This window comes from Phytophthora cinnamomi (genome assembly GCF_018691715.1).
Source record: "Phytophthora cinnamomi strain GKB4 chromosome Unknown Contig15, whole genome shotgun sequence".
NCBI classification, from domain to species: Eukaryota; Oomycota; class Peronosporomycetes; order Peronosporales; family Peronosporaceae; genus Phytophthora; species Phytophthora cinnamomi.
In genome coordinates, this window is record NW_027150948.1 from 190,007 (window position 1) to 213,066 (window position 23,060).

General features: G+C 53.8%; 6 protein-coding genes across 6 annotated transcripts; 3 read left to right on the forward strand and 3 right to left on the reverse strand.

Annotated features, from left to right (window-relative positions):
• Nucleotides 1–3,240: 3,240 nt before the first annotated feature.
• On the reverse strand, nucleotides 3,241–5,653 carry IUM83_09483 (pol protein; the record flags this gene model as incomplete). The annotated part of the gene is made up of 2 exons (XM_067933924.1): nucleotides 3,241–5,206; nucleotides 5,460–5,653. 2 exons carry the CDS (start codon nucleotides 5,651–5,653, stop codon nucleotides 3,241–3,243), a joined length of 2,160 nt encoding a protein of 719 aa, XP_067796864.1.
• A 1,368-nt stretch (nucleotides 5,654–7,021) lies between these two features.
• IUM83_09484 (gag protein) lies at nucleotides 7,022–7,909 on the reverse strand (the record flags this gene model as incomplete). Its single annotated transcript, XM_067933925.1, has 1 exon — nucleotides 7,022–7,909. The coding sequence occupies one exon, from the start codon at nucleotides 7,907–7,909 to the stop codon at nucleotides 7,022–7,024; it is 888 nt and encodes a 295-aa protein (XP_067796860.1).
• Nucleotides 7,910–10,501: 2,592 nt separating this feature from the next.
• IUM83_09485 (WRKY transcription factor 19) lies at nucleotides 10,502–12,177 on the reverse strand (the record flags this gene model as incomplete). Its single annotated transcript, XM_067933926.1, has 3 exons — nucleotides 10,502–10,506; nucleotides 10,722–11,023; nucleotides 11,588–12,177. 3 exons carry the CDS (start codon nucleotides 12,175–12,177, stop codon nucleotides 10,502–10,504), a joined length of 897 nt encoding a protein of 298 aa, XP_067797020.1.
• A 1,097-nt stretch (nucleotides 12,178–13,274) lies between these two features.
• On the forward strand, nucleotides 13,275–14,225 carry IUM83_09486 (ATP-binding Cassette (ABC) Superfamily; the record flags this gene model as incomplete). The annotated part of the gene is made up of 1 exon (XM_067933927.1): nucleotides 13,275–14,225. One exon carries the CDS (start codon nucleotides 13,275–13,277, stop codon nucleotides 14,223–14,225), a length of 951 nt encoding a protein of 316 aa, XP_067797022.1.
• A 1,319-nt stretch (nucleotides 14,226–15,544) lies between these two features.
• IUM83_09487 (ATP-dependent RNA helicase) lies at nucleotides 15,545–19,942 on the forward strand (the record flags this gene model as incomplete). The annotated part of the gene is made up of 1 exon (XM_067933928.1): nucleotides 15,545–19,942. The coding sequence occupies one exon, from the start codon at nucleotides 15,545–15,547 to the stop codon at nucleotides 19,940–19,942; it is 4,398 nt and encodes a 1,465-aa protein (XP_067797021.1).
• A 2,466-nt stretch (nucleotides 19,943–22,408) lies between these two features.
• Nucleotides 22,409–22,957, forward strand: IUM83_09488 (putative secreted RxLR effector peptide protein; the record flags this gene model as incomplete). The annotated part of the gene is made up of 1 exon (XM_067933929.1): nucleotides 22,409–22,957. One exon carries the CDS (start codon nucleotides 22,409–22,411, stop codon nucleotides 22,955–22,957), a length of 549 nt encoding a protein of 182 aa, XP_067797024.1.
• Nucleotides 22,958–23,060: the final 103 nt, after the last annotated feature.

Sequence of the window (23,060 nt, forward strand, 5' to 3'; positions counted from 1 at the left end):
TCTGGTCCTTCACCTCGTCGATATCTTCATCCGCTTCAGCATGGAATTCACCCATAACCCTTGGATTCCACTTGACGCCGGAAAATGTTTCGACGATCAATTCGGCTGGAATACACACGGTAACATACAAATACTTCAAAATAGGGATATTGCGAAGTTCTCGCCCACTTCTACCGCAGCTCGTCATGGCGGTCACGCACAAACCAAACTAGGCAATCACCGGGGGTCACGCACCATAGCACTCGTGCCTATTATGCATATCACCCAATTCTATTAGCAACCATCGGATTAATAGCTCATTCGAGCAGCCCTCTCGATCTAGTATTATCAGATACTTCTTTTCGCACGCTCACCGCAAAATCCAGAGCTGTTCCGGGCGAAGCACGGCTTTGTTTTTACAGATCGCGGGAATTTATTTTTGACTTGCACGTGATATTTGCTTCCAAATGGGTTTTAGAACGTGGGCAGAGCAAACTTGTGACGGGGCCACACGAGCACCTTGCACACAGGAAGTGTGCTAACGAGAGTATACAAACTCTCAGTGAACGGCTGTTCACGTGTCCCTGGCCTAAGGGGACTGATTGACCAGAAGTACGGTAGATCTAAGACTGAATGTATTTATAAGTTAGTACAGATTTGGCCTGCATACAAATCCGAGTTCCTTATAGTTTATCCTATATAAAATATATCGGTTGGCTCTCAAGCCTATTGTGTCACTACCCAGGGGAGTGACCTTTTGTAGCCATCCCTGAATAGTGCCAGGGTCACTATTCCATGTAACCCCGTTACATCCTCCTCCACTTAGATTCGATCATATCGACCAATCAGAGCGAGGCTACGGTGGCGGCTCACATTTCACTCGCATAGTCGAAATCCATCGATAACGGCGCGAGCTCTTGCGCCTCGGCTCTCGGGCCCCAGAAAGCAACTGGCGCATCGCCGAGCAAGCTCCACGGTCTCCACGTCGACCGGAAGCATTCCTCCCAAGCGCAGCTCGCGCGGTGCGAAAGCACCTTCGAAAACCCGGGCCGAGAGGCCGAAGGCCAAGAAGGCCAAAGACAAGAATGAGTCGACCGCGCTGAAGGAGGCCACGGTCGCGGCCGCCAAGGAGGTGCGCTCTCCGAGCGGTTAACCGGAGGAGGCGCACAGCGAACATGCGTCGCAAGTCGCCCGATGCTCCACTGGATGAGGGGGACAGTCCCATATTCAGTTATGAACGGCGCAACCCGCGCCGGGACTGGGATTCACCCGAGTTCAGCTGCACCAAAGTCGTGTACTCCGGTGAGAGCTCACAAGAGGAGGAGAACTCTTCCTAATGCAGCGCGCAGGTCGCCAATGACAAGAAGCAGGCGAAGGGCGACGTGCCCAACGCCCGGCTGACCCGGACACCCGGGCCGAGGAGCCGTCGAGCGGCAAGACGGGCACTGAGCCCGTGGCAGCTCCGCCGGTCAAGAACCTGACTCTGGCGGAAGGCCTCGCGCGCCAAGGCCGCCGCTGCCGTGGAAGGCGACGCGCCTGGTGGGAAGAAGCGTGCCGCCTCTAAGTCACCGCCTCGCGACGAGTACAGGGGTCTGTTCGATGACTCCGAGTCTGAAGAAGGGGCTGTCGACGAGCCCCGTGAGGTCTCTAGTGACCTCGATGAGCAGCAGGCGCAGTACTACAGCGCTGGCGCGGCCGCCCGTGCGGGACAAGCAACGGCGCCGGCCACGGCTACTGTAGGCCCTCTTTCTGGCGGGGGCGCTACGCGTCCAAAGGGCTATTACCCGCCCGATGACGGCACTGGTGCCCTACAGCTCCTGAAGAAGCTCACGCCTCCTCGTGGCCTTGTCACGTTTCTCGCAAAGGGTATTCCGACCAGGAGTTTAAAGAACTCCGTGAGGACCGCTTGCTGTCCGCTATACTGGACCAGCGCGACCTCCGCGTCGAGTTCGCTCACCTCGTGAGCAAACGTAAGCTCTACCCAATGATGGAAGAGCTCAAGCAACAGGCAAAAGCCAAAGCTCGTGAAGAGCGTGGGCGCGGTGCGACTTCGTCTGCCACCGTGCCCCATACGTTGGCCAAGAAGCCAAGGACTACTTACGAAGCGTCCGCTGCTTCTTGTCCCAGATCGCAACAGCCTTCGGGCAGTCAACCTGGAGTTGTTCAACAGGCTCCCACGAGTTTTCTGACTCTGGGTAACCCCTCCACTTCACGAGAAGTTGGCGCTTGCCGTGGAGACGCCGCTCCTGGAGGACCCGCTACACGTGGATGTACAGCTCCCCATTTCGGTCAAGGAGGGTAGGCGGTGGCCTCACACGACCATGGCTACGAGCCGGAGGCATTGCCGCCGCGCTCTGAAACCCCGAGCCAGGTAGTGGCTCTTCAACAAGAGGAGATTCACCTTCTCCGAGAGCGTGTGTACTCGCTCGAGATCGCGTTGGGGATTGGCCTTGGTGGCGAGGCTGCCGCTCGGGCTGGCCACCCCGGCGCCATGGATCGGCTTCGTGAGGACGTTGGCTCACTGTTCCGGGCGGTTCGCGACCTCCATGCTGTCGGGCTTAGGCGTCGGACCTCGAGTCCTTGCGTGACGGTCTTGCGTGCCTTCGGGCCGAACTTCGTCCTATTAGGAGCCGCAGCATTTCCCATATCCGGCTCCGTACGGCCACGGCTCTTACGGGGGCCCTGCTTATGGCGCCCCGATGATGTACGCCTCGTCGTCCTACGACCAGCGGGCGTACCATCCGCCTTATCGCGAGCCGACGCCCCGCTTCGAGGAGCCGCACCCTCCTCCACATGGCCGCCCACCACTTCCTGCGGGGCAGCCTGATCCTGAGGGTCGTGTTACCGCTTCAGACGACCCACGTAAAACGTCGGGTGAGTCGTCATCGACTTAGGCAAGTCTATGGTGTACGCAGCACCGTGTCGGCTGAGGACCGTGAAAGGTCCAATGAAGCGGTGCTTCAGTTTGTTGCTCTCGACCGAGCTAACTGTGTTTAGCGGTAGGTTTCTAGTATATAGGAGAACTAAGCCCCCAACCTTAAACACGTTTAAGTTTCCTCGTCCCTTTTGGTCTGAGTACTCCTTTTGTTTATCTTGGGCTTGTGCCATTGCATCTCTAGCTCTGCTGATGATATTCAGCCTGTCCTCGACAAACGAGGACAATTGCTTCCGCAGTGAAGCTGGACTTACGTCCGAGGCTTGAGAGGAAAGGTTTGTCAGAGCCTCTCCCTCACTTACGACCGAAGCTCCGGTACCGCCTCGTTAGGTGAGCGGCACCTGAGGGTGTCGTAACCCATTGAGGTAAAAGGGGGTGAACCCCGTTGACGCGTGTACCGCGTTGTTGAGGGCAAACTCAACCATGGGCAGTCGTTCAGCCCAAGTGCGGGGATTCTCCGCGCAGATACTGCGGAGGGTGTCCTCGAGCACTCTATTGACGCGCTCTGTCTGGCCGTCCATCTGCGGGTGATCCGCCGTAGACATCAACAGCTGAGTGCCTAGAAGGCGGAACAGCGTTTGCCAAAACGCAGCTGTGAACCGCGGGTCTCGATCAGAGACGATAGTCTCGGGAAGACCATGGTGTCTAAAGACACCGTCCATGAACAGGCGAGCGACCTCGTCGCCAGTGACGTTGTCACGGACTGGCGCAAAGTGGGCCATCTTGCTCAGACGACACACAAAGGCTACAACACCGGTGTTGCCACGGTCGTCTGCCGGAAGACCGAAGACAAAGTCGAGACTCATCGACGTCCAGCAGTCCGCTGGGACCGGCAGGCTCTGTAATGGAAACGAGGCGTGACCAGCAGGCTTCACCCGCTGGCACGTCTCACACGTGCGGACGTAGGTGGCGACCCACTTGTACAGGTGGGACCACCAGAACGTCTGAGAGACGAATGAATACGTCTTCTCACGGCCGAGATGGCCACTGGACGGCGCGTCGTGCGCCTCCATCAGGATGTCGTACTTGATGTCCTCGTCGTTCGGCGCGACAATACGGGGAGGATCCTTGGGCTCCTCCCTATGGTGGAGCAGGCCATCAGCCCACTCATAGCGGTGAAGCCGCGCACGTTGGCGAGGCGTAAGCCACTCAGCCTTGGCGTCCGTGCCAGCGGCTAAGAACCGCGCAAGGGACCCAAGGTTGGCATCATCACGATACGCCAACCGGATGCGATCGTAAAGATCCGTCGTGGACCGACTAATGTGAGCGAGCTCGTAGTCGGGTCTGCGCGACAGCGCATCGGCAAGCACATTCAGCTTGCCCGGCTTGTACTCGACGCGGAAGTTGTATTCCGCGAAGAAGGACAGCCAGCGCGCCATCCGCTGGGATAGGTGCGGCGTGTTGACGGCTGTCCGCAAGGACGCGTGGTCTGTATAGACAACAAAGGGCGTAGAGCCCAGTAGGTGCACCCGAAACTTGACAAGGGCGTACTTCATTGCGAGTAGCTCCTTGTCGTGAACGGGGTAGTTCCGTTCGGCAGCTCTAAGCTGCCTTGTATGGAACGAGATGACCCGTTCGTGGCTATTATCGTCGGCCTGTAGGAGCGCGCAGCCAATGGCGAAGTCTGATGCGTCCCAGACGACGCTGAAAGGCTTCGTCTTGTCCGGCAGGGCCAGGACTGGGGCGCTCTGTAAGCTCGCTTTGATGTCGTCAAAGGCATCCTGGTGACGACGCTCCCAACTCCAGTCGGCATCCTTCTTCAGGAGATCCGACAGCGGCCGTGCCAGACCGGCATAGCCAGCACTGTACTTGTGCAGGTAGTTGGCGAGGCCCAACCACTGGCGTAGGTCTTTCTGTGACCGGGGTGTCGGCCAAGCCGCAATGGCTTTCACCTTCTCCAGGTCCGCACGGACCCCAGCGCTGCTAACGAAGCAGCCAAGGACCTTAATCTCCTCAGCTGCAAACACGCACTTGTCGATGTTGGCGAACAGCTTGTTCACCCTCATGACTTCAAACACACATCGGAGTTGCTGGAGATGCACCTCCATGGCCGTCTGGCCTGCCTCGGCACGGCTGTGGACGAATATGTCGTCAAAGTACGTCTGTGCGAACGCACGCAAAGGTCGGAACAGTTGTGTGACCAAGCGATTGAACGTTGCTGGGGCATTAGAGAGCCCCTGTGGTATTACCAGCCATTCCCAGAGCATACCGCTCGGCGTGCTCACAGCCGTGAGCGGAATGTCGCTCTCGCGCATCAGGATCTGGTAGTACCCATCCACCAGATCCAGTGCACTGTACAATGTGCACCCGGTCATGTTGTTGAGCAACACATCCTTCCGCGGGATCGGTGTCCGCGCTGGCACCGTCGCGCTGTTCAGCTTGTTATAAGCATGACTTTCCGTTCGGTTTACGAACACAGAAGGTGGGCGTCGAGTGCGGAGACTTCGACTCCCGCACCATGTCTGCCTTCGACTTGGCAGCAAAGAAGTCATCAATGACTTTGCATTGCTCCCGGGGAAGAGGCCATTGCCTCGTGACACAGTACTTTGTGCCCGGCACGAGGTCAATCTCGTGCCTGATTCCCCTGTCTGGTGGGAGTTGGGACGGAGGGTCCTTCGACACTACGTCCTCAAACTCCTTCACTAAGGGATACACCGGATCCCGTGGGTTCTTGAGAATCTCAGAACCCATGCGCGACACGCGCTGTCTCTGGAACTCCTCCAGGACGTCCTTGTCCATGACAGAGGAGGAGTTTAACTCCACTGACGTTGGCTCAGGCCTTAGGAGGACCAACTCTGAGATCTCCCCGGCCTTCAACTCGGCCAAGAAGTCCTCCATTGCGAGCTCTTCGAGGTAACTCTGCAACCTCGGGCAGGGCCATAAGCTGACAGGCACCTGCCTTGACCTGGCAACCTGTCACGCCGTCGAAGATGTGATAGCATTCTTCGGCGGCTGGAGCCCAGACGGATGGCTCCAACTCGTTGGTGACGGACGTCGCCGAACGGGCGACTAGGCCCGGCTTACGACGTGACACTCTGGTGTCTACGTCTGGTGGTGCCGACTTGACGGCACCACGGATCGTCTTGATCTCGTGCGGAACTATGTTACCCGCCTTGACGTGTGGAACTGTGTTACCCACCCCGCCGTGTGGAACTTGGTTACCCACTCCAGGAGCGCTCCCAGCGACTCCCGCATCAGTTGTGGTCTGAGCGACCTCGTGTGGAACTACGTTACCCACACAGGAAGCGCCTGTGGTGGCTTCCTCATCAGTTAAGGTCTGCGTGACCGGACGTGGAAATGAGTTACCCACACCAGCGCCGACAGCGCCTTCTCTTGCAGCTATTGCTGCCCGCAGAACTCTGTTACCCGCATGTGGACCTAAGCTACCCACCTGGTAGGTGTCGTCTGGCACCCCCACACCCGGAACCTGGTCGGCCCGGTTACCTTCAGGGTCGCCGTCAGTCTCGACGACCCCAATTAACATTTTGGACGCTACTGCGCCCTGGCGGCCCTCACGGGCGCCCCAGCTTCTGCCAGAGGTGGGAACATGACTCACCAAAGCTCTGTCAGAGCGCAGGGGACGGCTTGCCTCAATGGCCTTGCCGCGCCAATCAATCCAAGGCTCGTGTTTCTCTAAACACGGCATGCCAAGGATCAAGTCGTACTTGTCCATGTCTAGGACCAAGAACGGCTCCTTGCTGTCAAAGTCTTCGAACTTGACAGCCAGGTCGATGTGGACCCGAGGTACTTCTACCACCGTACCGTCAGCTAGCCTTAAGGAGACCAGTCCGTTGCCTTTGCTGCCACGTAGAGCATCGGCATACCAGTCGCGGTTGCGCGCGACTGTCTGACGGCGCGCAAAATTCTTTGACGCCCCAGAATCGATCAAGATTCTCAAGGGATGATCGTATCTCGGTACACTCGCGTGTACCACGAGCAGCCCACCGCTGCCCTTCTCCGCTTCGAGAGTGCATAGACTCTCAGGGGCTAAGTCCCCATGGCGCCCGCCACCCGCACGCCCCTCATGAAAACTTAGGAACTCCCCAGTAGGGCGCCCCGCCCCTACTGGTGCCCTGCGTTCCCCTGGTCCCTGGGTCGCGGCTTCTGTCAGCCACTCTTAGACCCAAAGGGCTTCGAAGAGTAACTTTTCTTTTGCCCTCCCGCAGGACAGGCACGTTTCATGTGCCCTAGCTTGCTATAGCCGAAGCAGCGAATGTCGTGCTGCTCGGCCATTCCCAAATCCATGGGAACTGGCCCATTGGAGGTTCCATTGCCGGAACCACCATTCGGCGCACCATCCGGTACAGGGTTGCTTTGCCATACCACGACAGAGGTACGAGCCTCTTTGTGGCTATACACCTCCTGGAGGGCAATCTGTATCGACTCCTCCATAGTGCTTGCTTGCACCCGGAACAGCTGCGTGCGGGCTGGGCTAACACGCAGACCGTCCGTGAACACGGTCACCTTGATGTGTTCGGGCAGGGGCGTTCCCGCCAGCGAGGCTGTGAGTACTGTAATTTCCTGTATGTACTCGTGCAGCTCGCGCCTTCCTTGTTTGCAGGCGAGGAAGCGCGAGCGCTGGCGATACTCATAGTTCGCCCGAAGGAACGTGGCCCGCAGCTGCTCACAGAGCTGGGACCATGATGCAAAGCATCCTGGTGTGGTCGTCTCGCGCGTATACGCCCAATTCTTAGCGCGACCACTAAGGCTGGAAAGCGCAAAAGCGACACGGAGTCGCTCGTCCGAGACGAGAGCCGCGTCCATCGCGAGCTCGACCTCTCGGACCCAGAAGTGAAGGTTCTCATTCTCCTTCCATTCAAAAGAGTTAACCTTCAGCCTCAGCGGCTTCGGCGCGGCTGCCGGAGCCTGCAGCCCCTGAACATGGGCAATGAGCCCTTGCTCGTAGGTGTCGAACGCGCTGATGCGCTCGACCTGCTCAGCTGGCGTCGCTGCCGCTAAGCTACGCAGAGCATCTATTCCAAAGATGCCTGCCATTTTCCGAACTGACTCGAACTGCGAGTCGTTCAAGTGAGGAAACTCACTTCTATCCATCTTGGCTCACTCGTTGAGACCACAGAGGATTCAGGTAGTCCAATCTACCCGCGTAGGTGTAGGATTGACTACAGTGCTACCAAGTGTGACGGGGCCACACGAGCACCTTGCACACAGGAAGTGTGCTAACGAGAGTATACAAACTCTCAGTGAACGGCAGTTCACGTGTCGCTGGCCTAAGGGGACTGATTGACCAGAAGTATGGTAGATCTAAGACTGAATGTATTTATAAGTTAGTACAGATTTGGCCTGCATACAAATCCGAGTTCCCTATAGTTTATCCTATATAAAATATATCGGTTGGCTCTCAAGCCTATTGTGTCACTACTCAGGGGAGTGACCTTTTGTAGCCATCCCTGAATAGTGCCAGGGTCACTATTCCATGTAACCCCGTTACAAAACTGTAGTATCCTTATTATGAACTCTCAATGATAGCCAAGTTATGTTTGATTGGGCAGGCGAAATCCCGGAGGAAGTGGATTCTAGAATCATTCCTTCCTGGTGTAAGGGTAAGCCGCTTTTTCAGGTCCTTACTGCTTGCTGTAGTCGCTACCCAGTCGCCAAATACAAACTATGGGCAAACATTGAGCGGAACTGCAGCTTCCAAATTACCACCGAATTAGGTGCGAATTCCAGAAATCTGTGATTGGCTAAACGGATCTGGAGTGTCTAAAACTCAAGTCAAAATGCTGCGGTGTCTTTCCTGACGTCTCCCGCAGCCGCTTTAGGCTGCACCCACCAGTTCCTGTACGACGGGAAGGCCGCACCTTCTTCTGGCCCAAAGCCCCCTCAGCTCGCTGTCAGAAGCCGGGACAAGGTCTCCACAGGATGAACGTCTGGATGTTGTCAAAAATGTCAAAAAGGATTCTGGGTCGTTAGACTACCAGGGGGGAACTGCGTGGAAGAAGATCCTGACAGCTCTGCGGACGTACAAGACCTCGACTGGGGAACGCGGTTGTCTTCATTCGATCGAACGACGCTTACAGCGCCCAAGTGACCATATCAAAGGAATAACTTGACGAGATGAATTTCTGTGATGGCATGACAATCGTCGATCGAAATTGGTCGGAGAAGGTTTTGCCATCGCTGCAAGTGAATCGGCAGGAATTCGGTGACTGCGTCATCCCGACCGAGTTTGTAGATCCGTCATGTCCTCCGTGGCCAGAGAAGGTATGGCAAATGCCTCTCGGAGTGATTGCAAGCAAATGCCGAATCGGGGAGAGCTACTTCGAGCAAACAACACGAGACAGGAACGCACTTCGTGCGATCGGTTTTGCGTGTGATCGCGACACGGCAGTGTAGGAGGAAGCCATTATACCAGCTTTTAGAGCGTGTGTCGACATTTGTTAGAACGGCAACGTCCCAGAGCACTTTGTTGTTCCGTCTGAAGCCCCTTGCTAAGAAAACGTGCGGAAAACGATTGGGTAGGACACTCCAATATATGCGATCCAAGGGAGCATACTTTGGCCACTACAGGCGCGACATTGACAAGTTAACTGAGCTTGGGCTGCACATTAAGCTATCTAATCGACAATTGAACACACGCATCGCTCCTTTGCTAACCATGTATGCGGAGCTGAATGGGGAAAGCGACATCTCATACGGCGTTGTCATTCCGTCGGAGGCTGCATGGAGGAAAAATATCTTGGGGGGGGGGGTTGACTGGGACTCATTGTCTCTCTTCCAGCTCGCGGATGACACTTCCGTTAGTTATGCTAAGGCCGATGCTCGGAGTAGAACTCAAAAACCACACTGGAAAAAAATAGCTTCTATTGTGGTACCTTTGTCGTCCAAGTTCGCTGGTAGTGTACTCCCTAACACTAACATGTTAGTTACTATACATGTTAACTAACGGTTAGTTAGTGTCTAGTATTTTGAGCTAACATGTCAGTAGAAGTTAGAGCGATAAGCGTGGACTCGACGATTAGAAAGCTTTAAAGTGATCCGAATCGTGTTATCTGGGCTTCGCTCCTGGATCGCGCGTGCGACCTCCTTCTCATCGCTGGAGCCGTCGATGCGCACGGAGTACGCTTTGGCATTGTCGACCATCACGTATCTGATCTTGAGTTCCTGTAATGGTGACTGCGTCATACGCCGTTTTCGAACTAACGGTAATTCAAGACCTCTAATTCGCGACAAGTTTACGGACTTACACTGTACTTATGTACTAGTATGTGGATAGTGTTACGCAGAGGCAAAATAAACGAACGAACACAGGTAGACGCAACACTATTTTGTTCCTAATACTCGATTTCAGACAACTTCAAGGCCATCTGCATTGCTTCCTCTTCCGACTGAAGATCGTATCGGCTGTCTACGATTCGAGCAATTTGCTGTCCGCTTCGCAGGCTCATCGCCTCTTGTTCAACAGGAGCAGGTTCAGCCACCGAAAAATTCCGCCGACGCTTAGCCATCATTTTTCTTTCATTCACACTTTCCACTTCGGTAAAATCTGAAGTGTTGTTTCGGACACGCTTGGGAGCAAACCCAGAACTATTTCCCATTCCGTTAGATTCGGAATGCGCACTTTTTGCTTTAGCCTCCGCATGACCTCCCGGATTGCTTCTGGAGTGCTGATAGGACTTGTCGCCAGTGATATTTACAGCCACTTCAGCAGATTGTGTGGACGACTTTTCAGGCCTCTTGCCGGTATCGTTAGCCCCTGTCGCGGCGTCTTTTTTGACATGATCGATGCATTTGCGCCGTAGATGCACACGGTTGGAACATCCTGGGTGTGAGCACTTAATCCACCCACCATGCGCAATGCATTTCCCGTCCGAAATAACCAGCTTATCGCATCCCGTTTCGGTGCAAAGGGTACCCCCTCCATGAGCAACGCATTTACCCTTGGTCTTCGCCCGAGTCGTACACTCTGGGTGGGAGCACACAATGCCACCACCATGGGCATAGCACTTGCCCATCGATCGAGCACGACTCTTGCACCCATCCTCCGTGCATCGTGCTCCCCCACCGTGAGCAATGCACTTGCCGCCTGAGTGAGCAAACTTGGCGCAGCCCGGAAGCGAGCAGCGAGGGCGTCCGTTGTGCTCCGAGCACCTGGATTTATACCGAGCAGGTTGTGTACATCCAGGGTACGCACAACGACCTTGATCACTTGATGTGGTCGCCTCTATAGTTTCTTCAGTCGCGAGTGAGGTGGTATTGCCAGGGGGTGCAGAGGTTTGCAGCTTGGTTGACTTCGAGCTAGACCTGGGACCTTTCTTTCCATGTGCTTCATTGTCACTCTCCAACTTCCGCGCGTTACGAACCTTTCCTCCACTCGCTGCCGGTTCTGGTTTACGCTGTCTCAGTGGGCCCAACTTCGTACGTGCTTCGTCCTCAGTGACTCTGGGTCTCTTGACTCGCCGTTTGGGTTTCAAGATGGCCGTTGGCGAACGTTGACTATCAGCACCAGGTGCACTTGCGGGTACTGTCGGTTCCAATTTGACAGGCTTGGTAGTTTCGTCATGCATTTTATCCTCTGAGGTTGACATGTGTTTGCTTGTCGGTGGTGTACCAGCAACTGTTTTGTTGTTGTGGGACTTGTCGTTCTGCTGGAACTTCGCTGGGGAGGAATCGAGGTTTGTCTTTGCGTCGGCATTGGCTTTTGGCTTTGTCGACTGCCTCTTGTGCTTCTTAGTGCTGGTGCCACTAGCCTCGACACTCAGCCTCCGATCATCCTTCGCCTCTTCTCCCCGCCGCTTTTTACTTCCCCGCTTCTGCTTCTGCTTCTTCACCTTGACCTCCTGTTTCTCCTTCACCGACTTCATACCGTTCTCCACGGGAGATCGCTCGGTTGTGGGGGTGCAAGCAGCCTTCTCGGATTTCTCGGTCTCAGCTTTCTTCTCACCAAACACACCTGACTTTTGAGCTCCAGCTGGAGCGACAGGATCGTTATGGCCGACGCAATGGCCATGAACGTCAGCAGTTTTGGGCGATGTGGTCTCCGAGTGTTTGCTGCCTTGAGTCTCGGCAGAATTGGTGCACCCGGAAGCATCGCACTTGGTTTCAGTATGCTCCGGGATGGTGGGGTCTTGGTCCAGATTTGAGTCTGGAAATGGGTCTTCGGCTCTTTCTTGGGCCTCGTCTTCGCTCGAGACGCCCCCAGCAGCGAGCCTTTTGGCCTTGTCGGACACGCCCTTGGTCACTTCCATCGGCACGAGCACGCCCAGCACCGAGACGAACTCCATCTCGACGCCGTCGTCGTCCATTGCCCGTGGAAATGTGTTTTTGAATTTGGTCAAGACCACTTTTAATTTGGAAAAAGAGTGAACCAAAAATGGACTAAATTCCAGGAGTTGACATTTAGCGGTTGCGAGGGCGAATTCAGTCCAGTCTTATCTAGTAATAATACAGTGTCAGTTTCAAAGCAGTGTTCTCTTGGAGTGTGACTGGTAAAAAGTGAAGGCGAACTTCCCATTTAGTATTGCAATGCAGTTCTGCTTTAGCTCCTACTACTGTACTAGATCCGATTAGGACAGTTAGGCAGTGGAAGCAACAACTAAACTCCCTATTTCCTGTTATTAAAGAAAAAATGAGAGCAGTACTACAGCAATATTCTACCTATTGCTATAGTCCTGCATGCTGTGCGGTCCTCAAATAAAAATTCGGAGCTGTTCCGGGCGAAGCAGGGCTTGTTCTGCTTCTTCTTGGATCACCCTTGCCGCGATCTACACCACATTCGGAGCTCACTACCGTCGGTTAGACTCACCGACAAGTCGAAACAAAAGAACTTCACAAGCATTCTCAAAAATTCGGCAACATCCAGTTTCTTCTGAGAGTTCCAACGAAGAAACCACGATATATTCCGGGTACGTTATGTTAAGTTACACCTCACCCGTCGGACAGGCATCGTATTCAAGACACTGATCGAATAATACACGACAAGAAAAGATAGCGCTACTACCTAGCAAGTTGAGAAGACCAATAATCGGTAAGCGATCATCATCTTCTTCCTCTTGGATCAGTGCTATCGACACGAATCAGATGTTTCACCCCCGTTTTAGGCGGTGACGATCTATTTTAGTTTAACACCCCAGAATAAATGAAGATTTTGACGGAAGCGCTAACGTTAGTGAGAGCTACCAGCTCAATAATACAGCGAAAATTTGAGTCGTAGGCCCCGATGCGAGCGTCTACACATCGATACGTACTTTGCCCCGGATGTGCGCAACCTCACCGCCAAAGCACACATTACATGACTTGTGAGACAGGAACCGCGTTGACGTCTACATTGGACACGTAAACGCGGTTCCTGCCTTTCGTCTCCGCTCGCGTCGAACTTAGCACGACGCCAAATCCCATCAGCATGGCCACGAATCCGACGCCTCCGCCCGTGGAGCTGCGCGGCCTCAACTTCGCCTTCGCCAAGGTGACGGTCGGCGGCCAGCTGGTCAACCGACTGCAGCATGACCCCCTCACGGGCGCCCCCGTGGGGGACGACGATCGTGTCCTGCGTGACGTGAACCTGACGCTGCAGCCTGGCCAGCGGGTGCTGGTCGTGGGCGGCAACGGCGCCGGCAAGAGCACGCTGCTGAGCATCCTGGCCGGCAAACACCTGACGGCGGACGACACGGCGTTGGTCTTCGGCCGCGACAGCTTCCGTGACACGACGCTGAACGCTCTGCGGACGTTCGTGAGTGCCGACTGGGGTCAGCGAGCCGTGGCCTTCGCGACGCACGCCATGGCGTACTCGGCCGACATGGCCGTGGATGAGATGATGGTGAAGCTGCAAAGCGACCACCCCGAGAGACGAGAAACGCTGTTGAAGGTGCTGCGGATCGACCCCAAGTGGCGGCTGCACCGCCTGTCGGACGGCCAGCGGCGTCGCGTGCAGCTCTTCCTGGCGCTGCTGAGACCGTCGCAGCTCATCGTGCTGGACGAGGTGCTGGGCATGCTCGACATCATCTCGCGCGAGAACGTGCTGGCCTTCCTGAAGGAGGAGACGGAGACCAGGCAGGCCACGGTCCTGCTGGCCACGCACATCTTCGACGGCACGGATGTCTGGGCGTCCCATGTGCTGTACGTTCGTCGTGGCAGCGTGGGCTTCTACGGCCCCATCGAGCAGTGCACAGAAGGACACAAGGTGCCGATGTACAAGGCCGTGGAGAAATGGTTGCGCCAGGAGCTGGCTGAAGACGACCGTGTCGAGAGCGAGGCCGTGGGCGTGAGCGGAGAGTTCGACCTGGCCAACGCCCAGAACCGCGCTGGCGGATATGCTGCGGGACGACTGGGAGGCATCAACATTGACTCCTTCTGAATACGGCGAAAAAGATTGTTATATGGCGGAGAGCAAACGCAGAGCAAGGTGGCATGGCGAACGCAGTTGTGCTTTGATTTTCATGACGTTGAAAGGTCTTCTACAGAGGATGCAATTTGCGATAAAGAACACGTTCCAGGTCGCTATAACTTTGTTCTCAAACATTTCTAGCAAAAAAGATCTGAATCACCACAAACTGCTGTGAAGTTTATGACACGCAGAGGCTTCGCCTACCTGCCGACTTCTTCATCTGCAATCCATTTACTAAAATGCCACGCTGGCTCAAAGTTTACTAAAAATGCCACCCATTGAAAGGCAACGCAACAGTCTTGGAAACTGTGCGTTGATATTGAATGCGTATTATGGAAATAGTCCTGTTGGCCCAGGGATCACACATGATATACTAGCAACAGCCAGCTCATCTATGAAACCTACGCTGTCAGAGAACTTAGGGGAGCTTCGCATTTGGACGAGGTCCATCTGAAGAGCGTGTTGTTGCGAGCAGCACCACATAATGCGCGATGCAATGGGCGGTGATCCAATGGCGAAACGGCGGACGGTTCATGACCGATTTCTTTCGTTTCTTTCGGGGATCGACTCTACAGAAACCATTCACTTGAGGGGGGTTCTCTCGCCTGGTAAGTGCCGGCAAAAACAAAAGAAAGTGTCGAAGTAGTCGGAATTCCGGCGTCAAATTCTAATCGGTAGAACAACGTGGTTGTACGAAGAAATGACAGCGTCGAAAGGAAAATGAGAACGTTTTTTAACAGGGTGAACGTGCTACCCATCGCGCTTTTGAAAGAGACAGCGCGTGCCGCCTGATAGCAACCTAAGGTCTAATCCCTATTTTCCATAGAGGTTTCTTTTCGTCGTGTGCTTGACACCCTCAAAAACCTGCACGATGAGTGGGGTGATTTCCAATCCAAACATTTAGACTGGTACAATCGCGCATAGATTGAATTTATGAAGAAGTTCGTAGCCACAGCACCAGACCCTCAAAAATTTATGTCTACCTTCTTGGCTCGCGCCGCCTGCGCCAGTTTCTTGGCGAGTACAGGTACTTACAGACGAACCTTTTTTTTGCCTATATCAATTTTGACATCCCTCGAGTCCAACAGATGTCAAACTTGTTCGATGGATGTCAAAATTGATATATGCTCCAAAAAAAGGTCCGTCCCGCAATTACCGGTACTTCCATTAAATATACCGGTTATTAATTTTGTAAGTGGTCGATCCTGTCACTCTCCGCGTTCCCTCGCTCCAGTGACGACCATCATTCTCGCCCCTCACTCGCCAAGTCCCCACCACCCGCAGCAGCTATGGGTCGTCAGCGGCAGCCCGGGCACCGGCAGCGCGGTGCCGGCACCGTGAGCGTGTCCAAGGGGGAGACGCTGCGCCAGGGCGTGCTGTGCAAGGAGTGGCAGCGCACGCCGCAGCAGCTGCTGCACGAGTTCTGCCAGGCCAAGAAGCGGCGCGGCGCCTACTACACCAAGGCCAAGAGCCGCGACGAGACCAAGTTCCGCGCGCGCTGCGTGCTGCCCGACGCCAAGGACAACAGCAAGGACCTGAGCTTCTGCCCCGCGCAGGAGTTCGACTCGCAGGACGAGGCCAGGCACTGTGCCGCGCTGCTGGCGCTCAAGCACGTGGAGCCGCTGCGCCCGCACGAGCGGAAGCTGCCGGACCCGTACCGGGAGCTGTGGCTGGCGCTGTCGACCGAGTCTGGGAGCAGTTTAGGATCTGGAACGGTTGGCAGTTCTAAATCTAGGAAGACCAAAAATAAGGCTAAAAGTGAGGAGAAGGAGGCTAAAAGTGAGGGGAAGCAGGAGGCTAAAACAGAGGAAAGCGGCCTGGACTTCTGGGCCGCGGACGACGAGGATAAGCAGCAGCAGCCGGAGAAGAAGAAAGAGATGCCGATGACGCTCACTATGGACAGGAAGTTCGCGTCCCACAAGGAGTTCGAGGCGGCGAAATTGGCGCGCACGCAGGAGCGGAACAAGAAGCTGCGCGCCCGGGAGAACAGGGAGAGAGCCAACCTGCCCAAGCAGATCATGATGAGCGCGCCGTGTCGAGAGCTGATCGAGGGTATTCTGAGGAAGCTGGGCGAGATGCAGAAGAAGAGCCTCAAAGGGCGAGAAGTGCAGCAAGTGAGTGACGACGCGGACAGGCAGCTGGAGGAGGACGAGTTCCAGAAGCAGGCGACGCAGAGACTCAAGACGATTGGGTTCACGCCGGCACAGATCAAGGGAGCGCTGCAGAGCTGTCCGCGGGATGTAAGCGCAGTGGACGAGGATGCGGACGACGCGCGCATGACTGCTATCTTCGACTGGCTCTGTTTGAATGTCCCCGAGGGAGATTTGCCCAAGAAGTTTAACCCGGAGGGAACGCAGCTTGATGTAGTGCTGAGCAGCTCGTCGTCCGCAGCAGCTGCGCCAACCCGCACCACCGTGCTGGTCCAACGACTGATGAAGTTTGGTTACGACCGTCGTGATGCGGTTTATGTGGCCAACGAGTTTGTTCGGGAGAACCCGACCTTATCTGATGATGAGCTCAAGGCGCCGTCCATGGCGACCCTCTTTGCGCTGCTGCAGAATCTCTTCCCGCTTGTTAAGAAGCATTTTAGCGTTGAGGAGACTGATGGAGCTGTTGAGTCACCTGATGATGAGGAAGAGCTGCTGAACCAGAGGCAAGATGAGATTTTCGCGCTGGAGGCTATCTACGATGAAAAATTCAAGGTTACAGCGCTGAATGGTGACTCTAATGCTCAGCTGCTTTATTTCGAGGTGTCCGACGCCCTTCGGCTGCACGTTTTTCTACCTGGTGCGTCCAGGTATCCGTTCGAGCTGCCCCTTTTGGCTTTGACGTCTACTGAGCCTAAGCATCAACCTCACTTGCTGGCAGCATGTGGAGAGGCTCTAAAAAGCTGCGTGCATGCGATGGGCGAACCGATGTTATACGACATCTACGTTGCAATCGACATGTATTTGCAGGACAAGAAGCGGTTGTCAAGGACCCCTGTAAGAATCCAATTTTTAGGGAAGCCTACAGTGGTGAAAGCGGCCACGTCGAACCCGTCGCTATCTCCCGCTATTTCGTCTACAAATTCGAGCGACAACGCCAAGACACACAAAAAGAAGGGTGGCCGTGGTGGCAACAAGAATACGAACCACCAGCCAAAGCATGTGGATACAGAGGCTGTTCGTCGCATGAGTGATAAGTTGCTACAGCTAAGGAAGGCGAAGGATGGCCAACACAGCTTTCAACAGATGCTTGCTGTCCGCGCAAAGCTCCCTGCGGGCAAGGAAGAGGCTCAAGTGATTCAGTGTGTCAAGAATAACCAAGTGGTTCTCATTTGTGGTGCTACGGGTTGTGGTAAGACTACGCAGATCCCGCAATTCATTCTGGACGAGTACATCAACCGAGGCGCCGGTGGAGAGTGCAACATCATTTGCACGCAGCCGCGCCGAATCGCCGCTATTGGTGTAGCCACTCGTGTTGCACAGGAACGGTGTGAAGACATTGCAGACGTTGTTGGTTACCAGATTCGTATGGACGCAAAAAAGTCTGCCAGTACGCGACTACTTTTCTGCACGACTGGTATCTTGCTGCGCCGTCTGCTAAATGATCGACAACTATCGGGTGTTTCGCACGTGATCGTCGATGAGGTCCACGAGCGAAATGTGGATACGGACTTTTTACTTTCGATTCTTCGGGACTTGCTACCCCAGCGTTTGGATCTGCGAGTAATTCTGATGAGTGCTACAATGAACTCGGAGCTGTTTGTGAAATACTTTTCGTCGATCACGCGCACCCCATGCCCCGTCTTGGATATTCCGGGTTTCACTTACCCGGTCGAGTGCAATTTCCTTGAGGAAGTGCTTGACCAGACTAATTATGAAGTGCCGAAGTACTTGCTGAAGGACGACAAGCAGAAAAAGAAGGGGCGCAACGATGAAGAGAAGAAAGAAAGGCAGAAAATTTTGTCGGAGATGACTTCAGAGGAGATTGCAGCGCGGATAGACGATTCAAAGATCGATTACGATCTCATTGTGCATTTGGTGCGTTATCTTGTGCTGGATATCCCGCAAGATTCTGGCGAAGCGCACGGGGCAATTCTTGTATTCTTGCCTGGTACTGCAGAAATCAAGCGTTTGGTAGAGATGCTGACGCATGGGAATGGCGGGTTGTCTTCAAAGATATGGGCCCTGCCACTTCACGGTTCGCTTTCGGGCACTGACCAAGCGATGGTGTTCAAGTCCGCCCCGACAGGAAAAACCAAGGTCATCGTCAGTACCAACATTGCCGAAACATCTATTACAATTAACGATATTACCGCCGTGATCGACTCTGGAAAGGTGAAGGAGATGGTCTACGACAACCGCGCTAGGCGCTCACAGCTGCTGGACTGCTGGTCGTCTCGTGCTGCTTCAGACCAGCGGAAAGGTCGTGCTGGACGTGTCCAGGCTGGTACATGCTACCGTTTATTCTCACGCAAGCGATTCGCTGCTATGGATGCGCAGTTGTCCGCAGAGATCCATCGTGTCTCTCTGGAGCAACTCTGCTTGCAGATCAAGAAGTTGGAGCTTGGCTCGATCAAGGGCTTCCTCTCGAAAGCAATCGAGCCGCCAAATGAAGAGGCTATCGACGCAGCCATTCAAGAGCTGGTAGATATTGCAGCATTCCGTTCAGTTGGCGAATCGCCTAAGCATAAGCTTCGTGGTGGAAACACTGACCTTAACGATGAAGAAGTGGTGCTGACACCACTAGGCAACCACTTGGCCATGCTGCCGCTCGACGCTCGTATTGGCAAATTCCTGGTCTACGGGTCGATTTTACGCTGCATTGAGCCGGTAGCCATCATTGCGGCCTGCATTTCGAGCCGCAGTCCGTTCCTAATGAGCATGTCAGACCCGGAAATGCGCGCTAGACAGGATGCGTTGAAGAAAGAGCTGGGTGGTAGTTGGAAGAGCGACCACTTGATGTTGTGGAAACTGGTTGAACGATATGCGCCACTCCGTGGCCAGAAGATGAAGCGTGGATTCTGCCGCGATATTGGTCTTTCATACGATACGATGGAATCGATCCTGGACCTAAAGCAGCAGTACTTGCAGCAACTGGATAATATTGGTTTCTACGAGTCATCGCGTGCTGATAACCTCAACGAGAACTCGGACGCCCCGCGTATCATCAAGGCTGCACTTTGTGCTGGTCTGTACGCAAACGTGGCGCAGGTGGTGTACCCTGAGCAGAAGTACTTCCAGGCCGCTCATGGTGTGGTCGAGGAAGACCACAACGCCAAGCAAATCCGTTACTTCGTCCGTTCTGCAACGGAGGCAGGCCAGCGCGAGCGTGTGTTCCTGCATCCGTCATCGTGCAACTTTTCCCAGACAAATTACGATTCACCGTGGCTGCTGTACACGGAGCTGGTGCAGACCTCCAAGATATTCGTGCGAGAGAGTACAATGGTGAACCCATACGCGCTATTGTTGTTCGGAGGCCGCCTCGAAGTCATCCACGAAAAAAATCTACTGACGTTGGACGGCTTTATCCGCTTCAGCGCCGTGGCTCGCATCGGTGTTCTCGTTAAATCGATTCGGCAGCACTTGGACCGACTGCTGATGGAGAAAATCGCGGATCCTAGCGTTGACATTGCGCGGAGTGAGTTGGTAACGGCCATTAGTCACCTGCTCAAGAGTGAGGGCATGTACGCCGACGCATAAACTTCCACAGAAAGTCATTAAAATAACTTTCTGTACCAACATACATCCTACCTTGAGTTGGCAAGTGGCGCTACTGTAGTTTTCACTGCTGAGGAATCGCCCGAAAGACTTCACAGCGCTACCGACTGGGGCACGGGTCTTTCCTCTTCACATGTCAAACCCATCTTAAAATTAAAGTCGATGTTTTTGATTGTCTGGTTCAAGATATGCCAAGCTCGAGCGATGGAGACCCATGGCAGAAGCCTACTGGTAGTGCGATTTCCCGATCGTCTGATGCGGCGGGGCCACTTCGACAGCTTACTCTTTTTGATTACATGCATTGTGCTTTTCTGCCGTTTTGCTGGAGCTTCAGAGGAACAAGTGCATGATCGTTGCCATCGCAAACCACACGCTAGACTGGGTGTGTATGACGAGTCTCTATGCACCGAAGACTAGATCTCTGTGTTCACAGCGAGGAATCATGGAGCTACCAAGAACCTTATCCGAATCACTGCCAACCGAACCAGATCCAGGTTAGCTATTCTAATTTGAGGAGTGCCCCAAGCCTAAAGTTAGCAAACGCCTGACCGAATTGCAAATTCTCACTCAAACAACTGACCAAATTGCAAATTCCCCTATTTAACACATCGTAGGATTTTAATCTTAGGGTTTGTAACGCATAAAATGTCAGGACAGAAGCCAGGTGCCTACACAGGAGCACCAGCAAATGCATAGGTCAGCAAAAGGATGTCGGGGAAGGTGTAATACTTACCGATGACATGGGAGTTCGGCGAGGTTGCTCTTCTGCTTTGGGTTGACGCATATATGACTGCGGACAGCGATGCGTGGTTTTGTCCTATGTAAACTGAATTCTTCGCACTATCTACAAAAGTCCTACGAAGGAGAAAGTGCCCGATTGGCGGTAATTTTCTCGGCAATCAGGCTGTCCCACCTTCGCCGGACCTTCATTCCTCGTGGTAATCCCAACGAACTTCGTTCGGATTACGTCTAGGACTCCTCAGAGGAGTTGCTTGGATTGAGCACTTTGGCACGTCGTGACTTGGCACATGCCCCGATTCTGGATTCAGGGCCTCCGAATCTTGAGAGCCAGCAACTGTGCAAGCATGTGCTCTTTGTTACATGCTGGAGTAATGTACCTTGCACCTATTTGGCGAGTGATGTGTTGATTCCGGCGGAATTAGATCCATAAAAGGGCGACCAACGCCTTTTTAATGCTAATTCTGCCTAAGATTGTGAGCGATTCGCCTAACTCCCGCGATCAGTATTTACAAGCCAATCGACAGGAATACGGTGATCTAAGCATGCAATGGCGGGTAGCAAACCGCCAATTGCGCTGTCTTCCTCTAACGCGAGCTTGATTAGTTTATTCCGCCTCAACTCACCATCACTATTGTCATAATAGTTCGACCACAATGGGACGACCCGGAATTAACATGGGAATTAGCTAACCCAAGGCATAATTAGGGTCGATAAGGGAATAGAACAACGCCAGAATTATGACGGCAGAATTTGTGAAAGGTACAATACATACAGCAGCAGAATGAGTACTGTAGTAATGATGCCAAATCTCACAACAACAAATTCCTAGTTTTTTACACTTATAAACATAAAAGTAAAATACAAATACAGGTGAGTCAATGTAAGGGCAGAAGTCTCGCAGTGGCTACTCGTGTGGCGGGCACCTCTAGCTGGGCAAGCGTGGATACTCCTTAGACAAGTCAACCAGTCGGGAGCAGCTGATTTATTGTAGTGCATTGATTCTCGACGTCTAGATGCTGTACAATTGACAACATTCAGGTCATCCATCCCATGGGCCATGGCCTTACTTGTACATTTGCCGAGACAAATGTACCGTATTTCGACAAATACCGCCACTTGAGAAATACACCCCATCCTTAGCCAATCAACGTTCAGAATGCAGCAGAATGTAGCACGACGCTCGAGATACAAATACATGCGAAATACCTACCCCTTGAAGCGTTGGGTTACTGTACATGCGAAGTACGGTGAAATAATACTGTACCTATGGCATCATTGATTGCGTACGTGACGTAAGGATGACGCCGCCAAGGGACAGGCCCACAATAGATGTACAACATGTATTCACCACAAAATATTGTCTCATACTCGATGTCATTGCACAGGCGGGGAGCAAACCGCCAACCACTTTGTTTCCGTCTAACTCAGGGTGTCTCGCCATGGCGGTTTCTCTGATCTCCGCGCTCACTTCACTAGTTAGCAATTAAGATGACTCTGGGTAAAATCCAGAGAGTATTCGGGTCATATTGACGGTACAATACGCCACCCTTCGTTGTGACCAGATGGGATATTCGCGCGCTTTGCTCCCTGCTGTAAAGTTTACACGTTTACAGTGTAAACGTTCGGGCGTGGTCTACCCCTCTTCACAACTTTCTCTCTTGGCATTGCGGGAATTACCCGCATAGTGGCACGTACGAACCACCAAGCATGCGCTCCACCACCATCCTACTGATTGCTGTTGCAGTCCTCTTCCTCGGAGTTACCAACGCGCTCGCGACCGTGAAGAATGCCAACCCTGCAACAATGTTGGAGGCTCACTCGCCTGAACTCAACAACGCGTTCAACGGCAAGACGTCCCTCAGGTCTCTCAAGGAGGTTGCTACGGCCGAGTTTCAAGGCAAAGAAGACGAGGAGAGAGCGATAAGTTTCTCGTTTTTGGAAAGGCTGAATAAGTACATTCCGGGAACCAAGGCTTTCACTCAGGCGTCCGCTGCACGGAAAGCCATCGCACGAGCAAAGAAGTTGGAGAAGGCGGCCAAGAAGAAGGAGCTCGAGAACTTGTTCAACTTGAAGGGGATTCCAGAGCACCAGCTTACTACGAAGTATAAGCAGTGGGAAGCCGCGAAGATTTCGTCGAAAGATGTTACCAACGGCGTTCACGAAAAAATGAAAATAAGCGAAGCCGAAGCTGTCACCATTGGCAATGATTACCAGGCGTGGATCAACACGAAGCTTCGAAAAGCTCTTTTGCCATGAGCCTGCTGTAGTACACGGTACGAAGGTGCTCCGGCGCAGGATGTGTTGCTAGGTTTTGGAGCAATTGCGGGGTCTAGTGTGGGTGCTGACCTACACGAAGCCT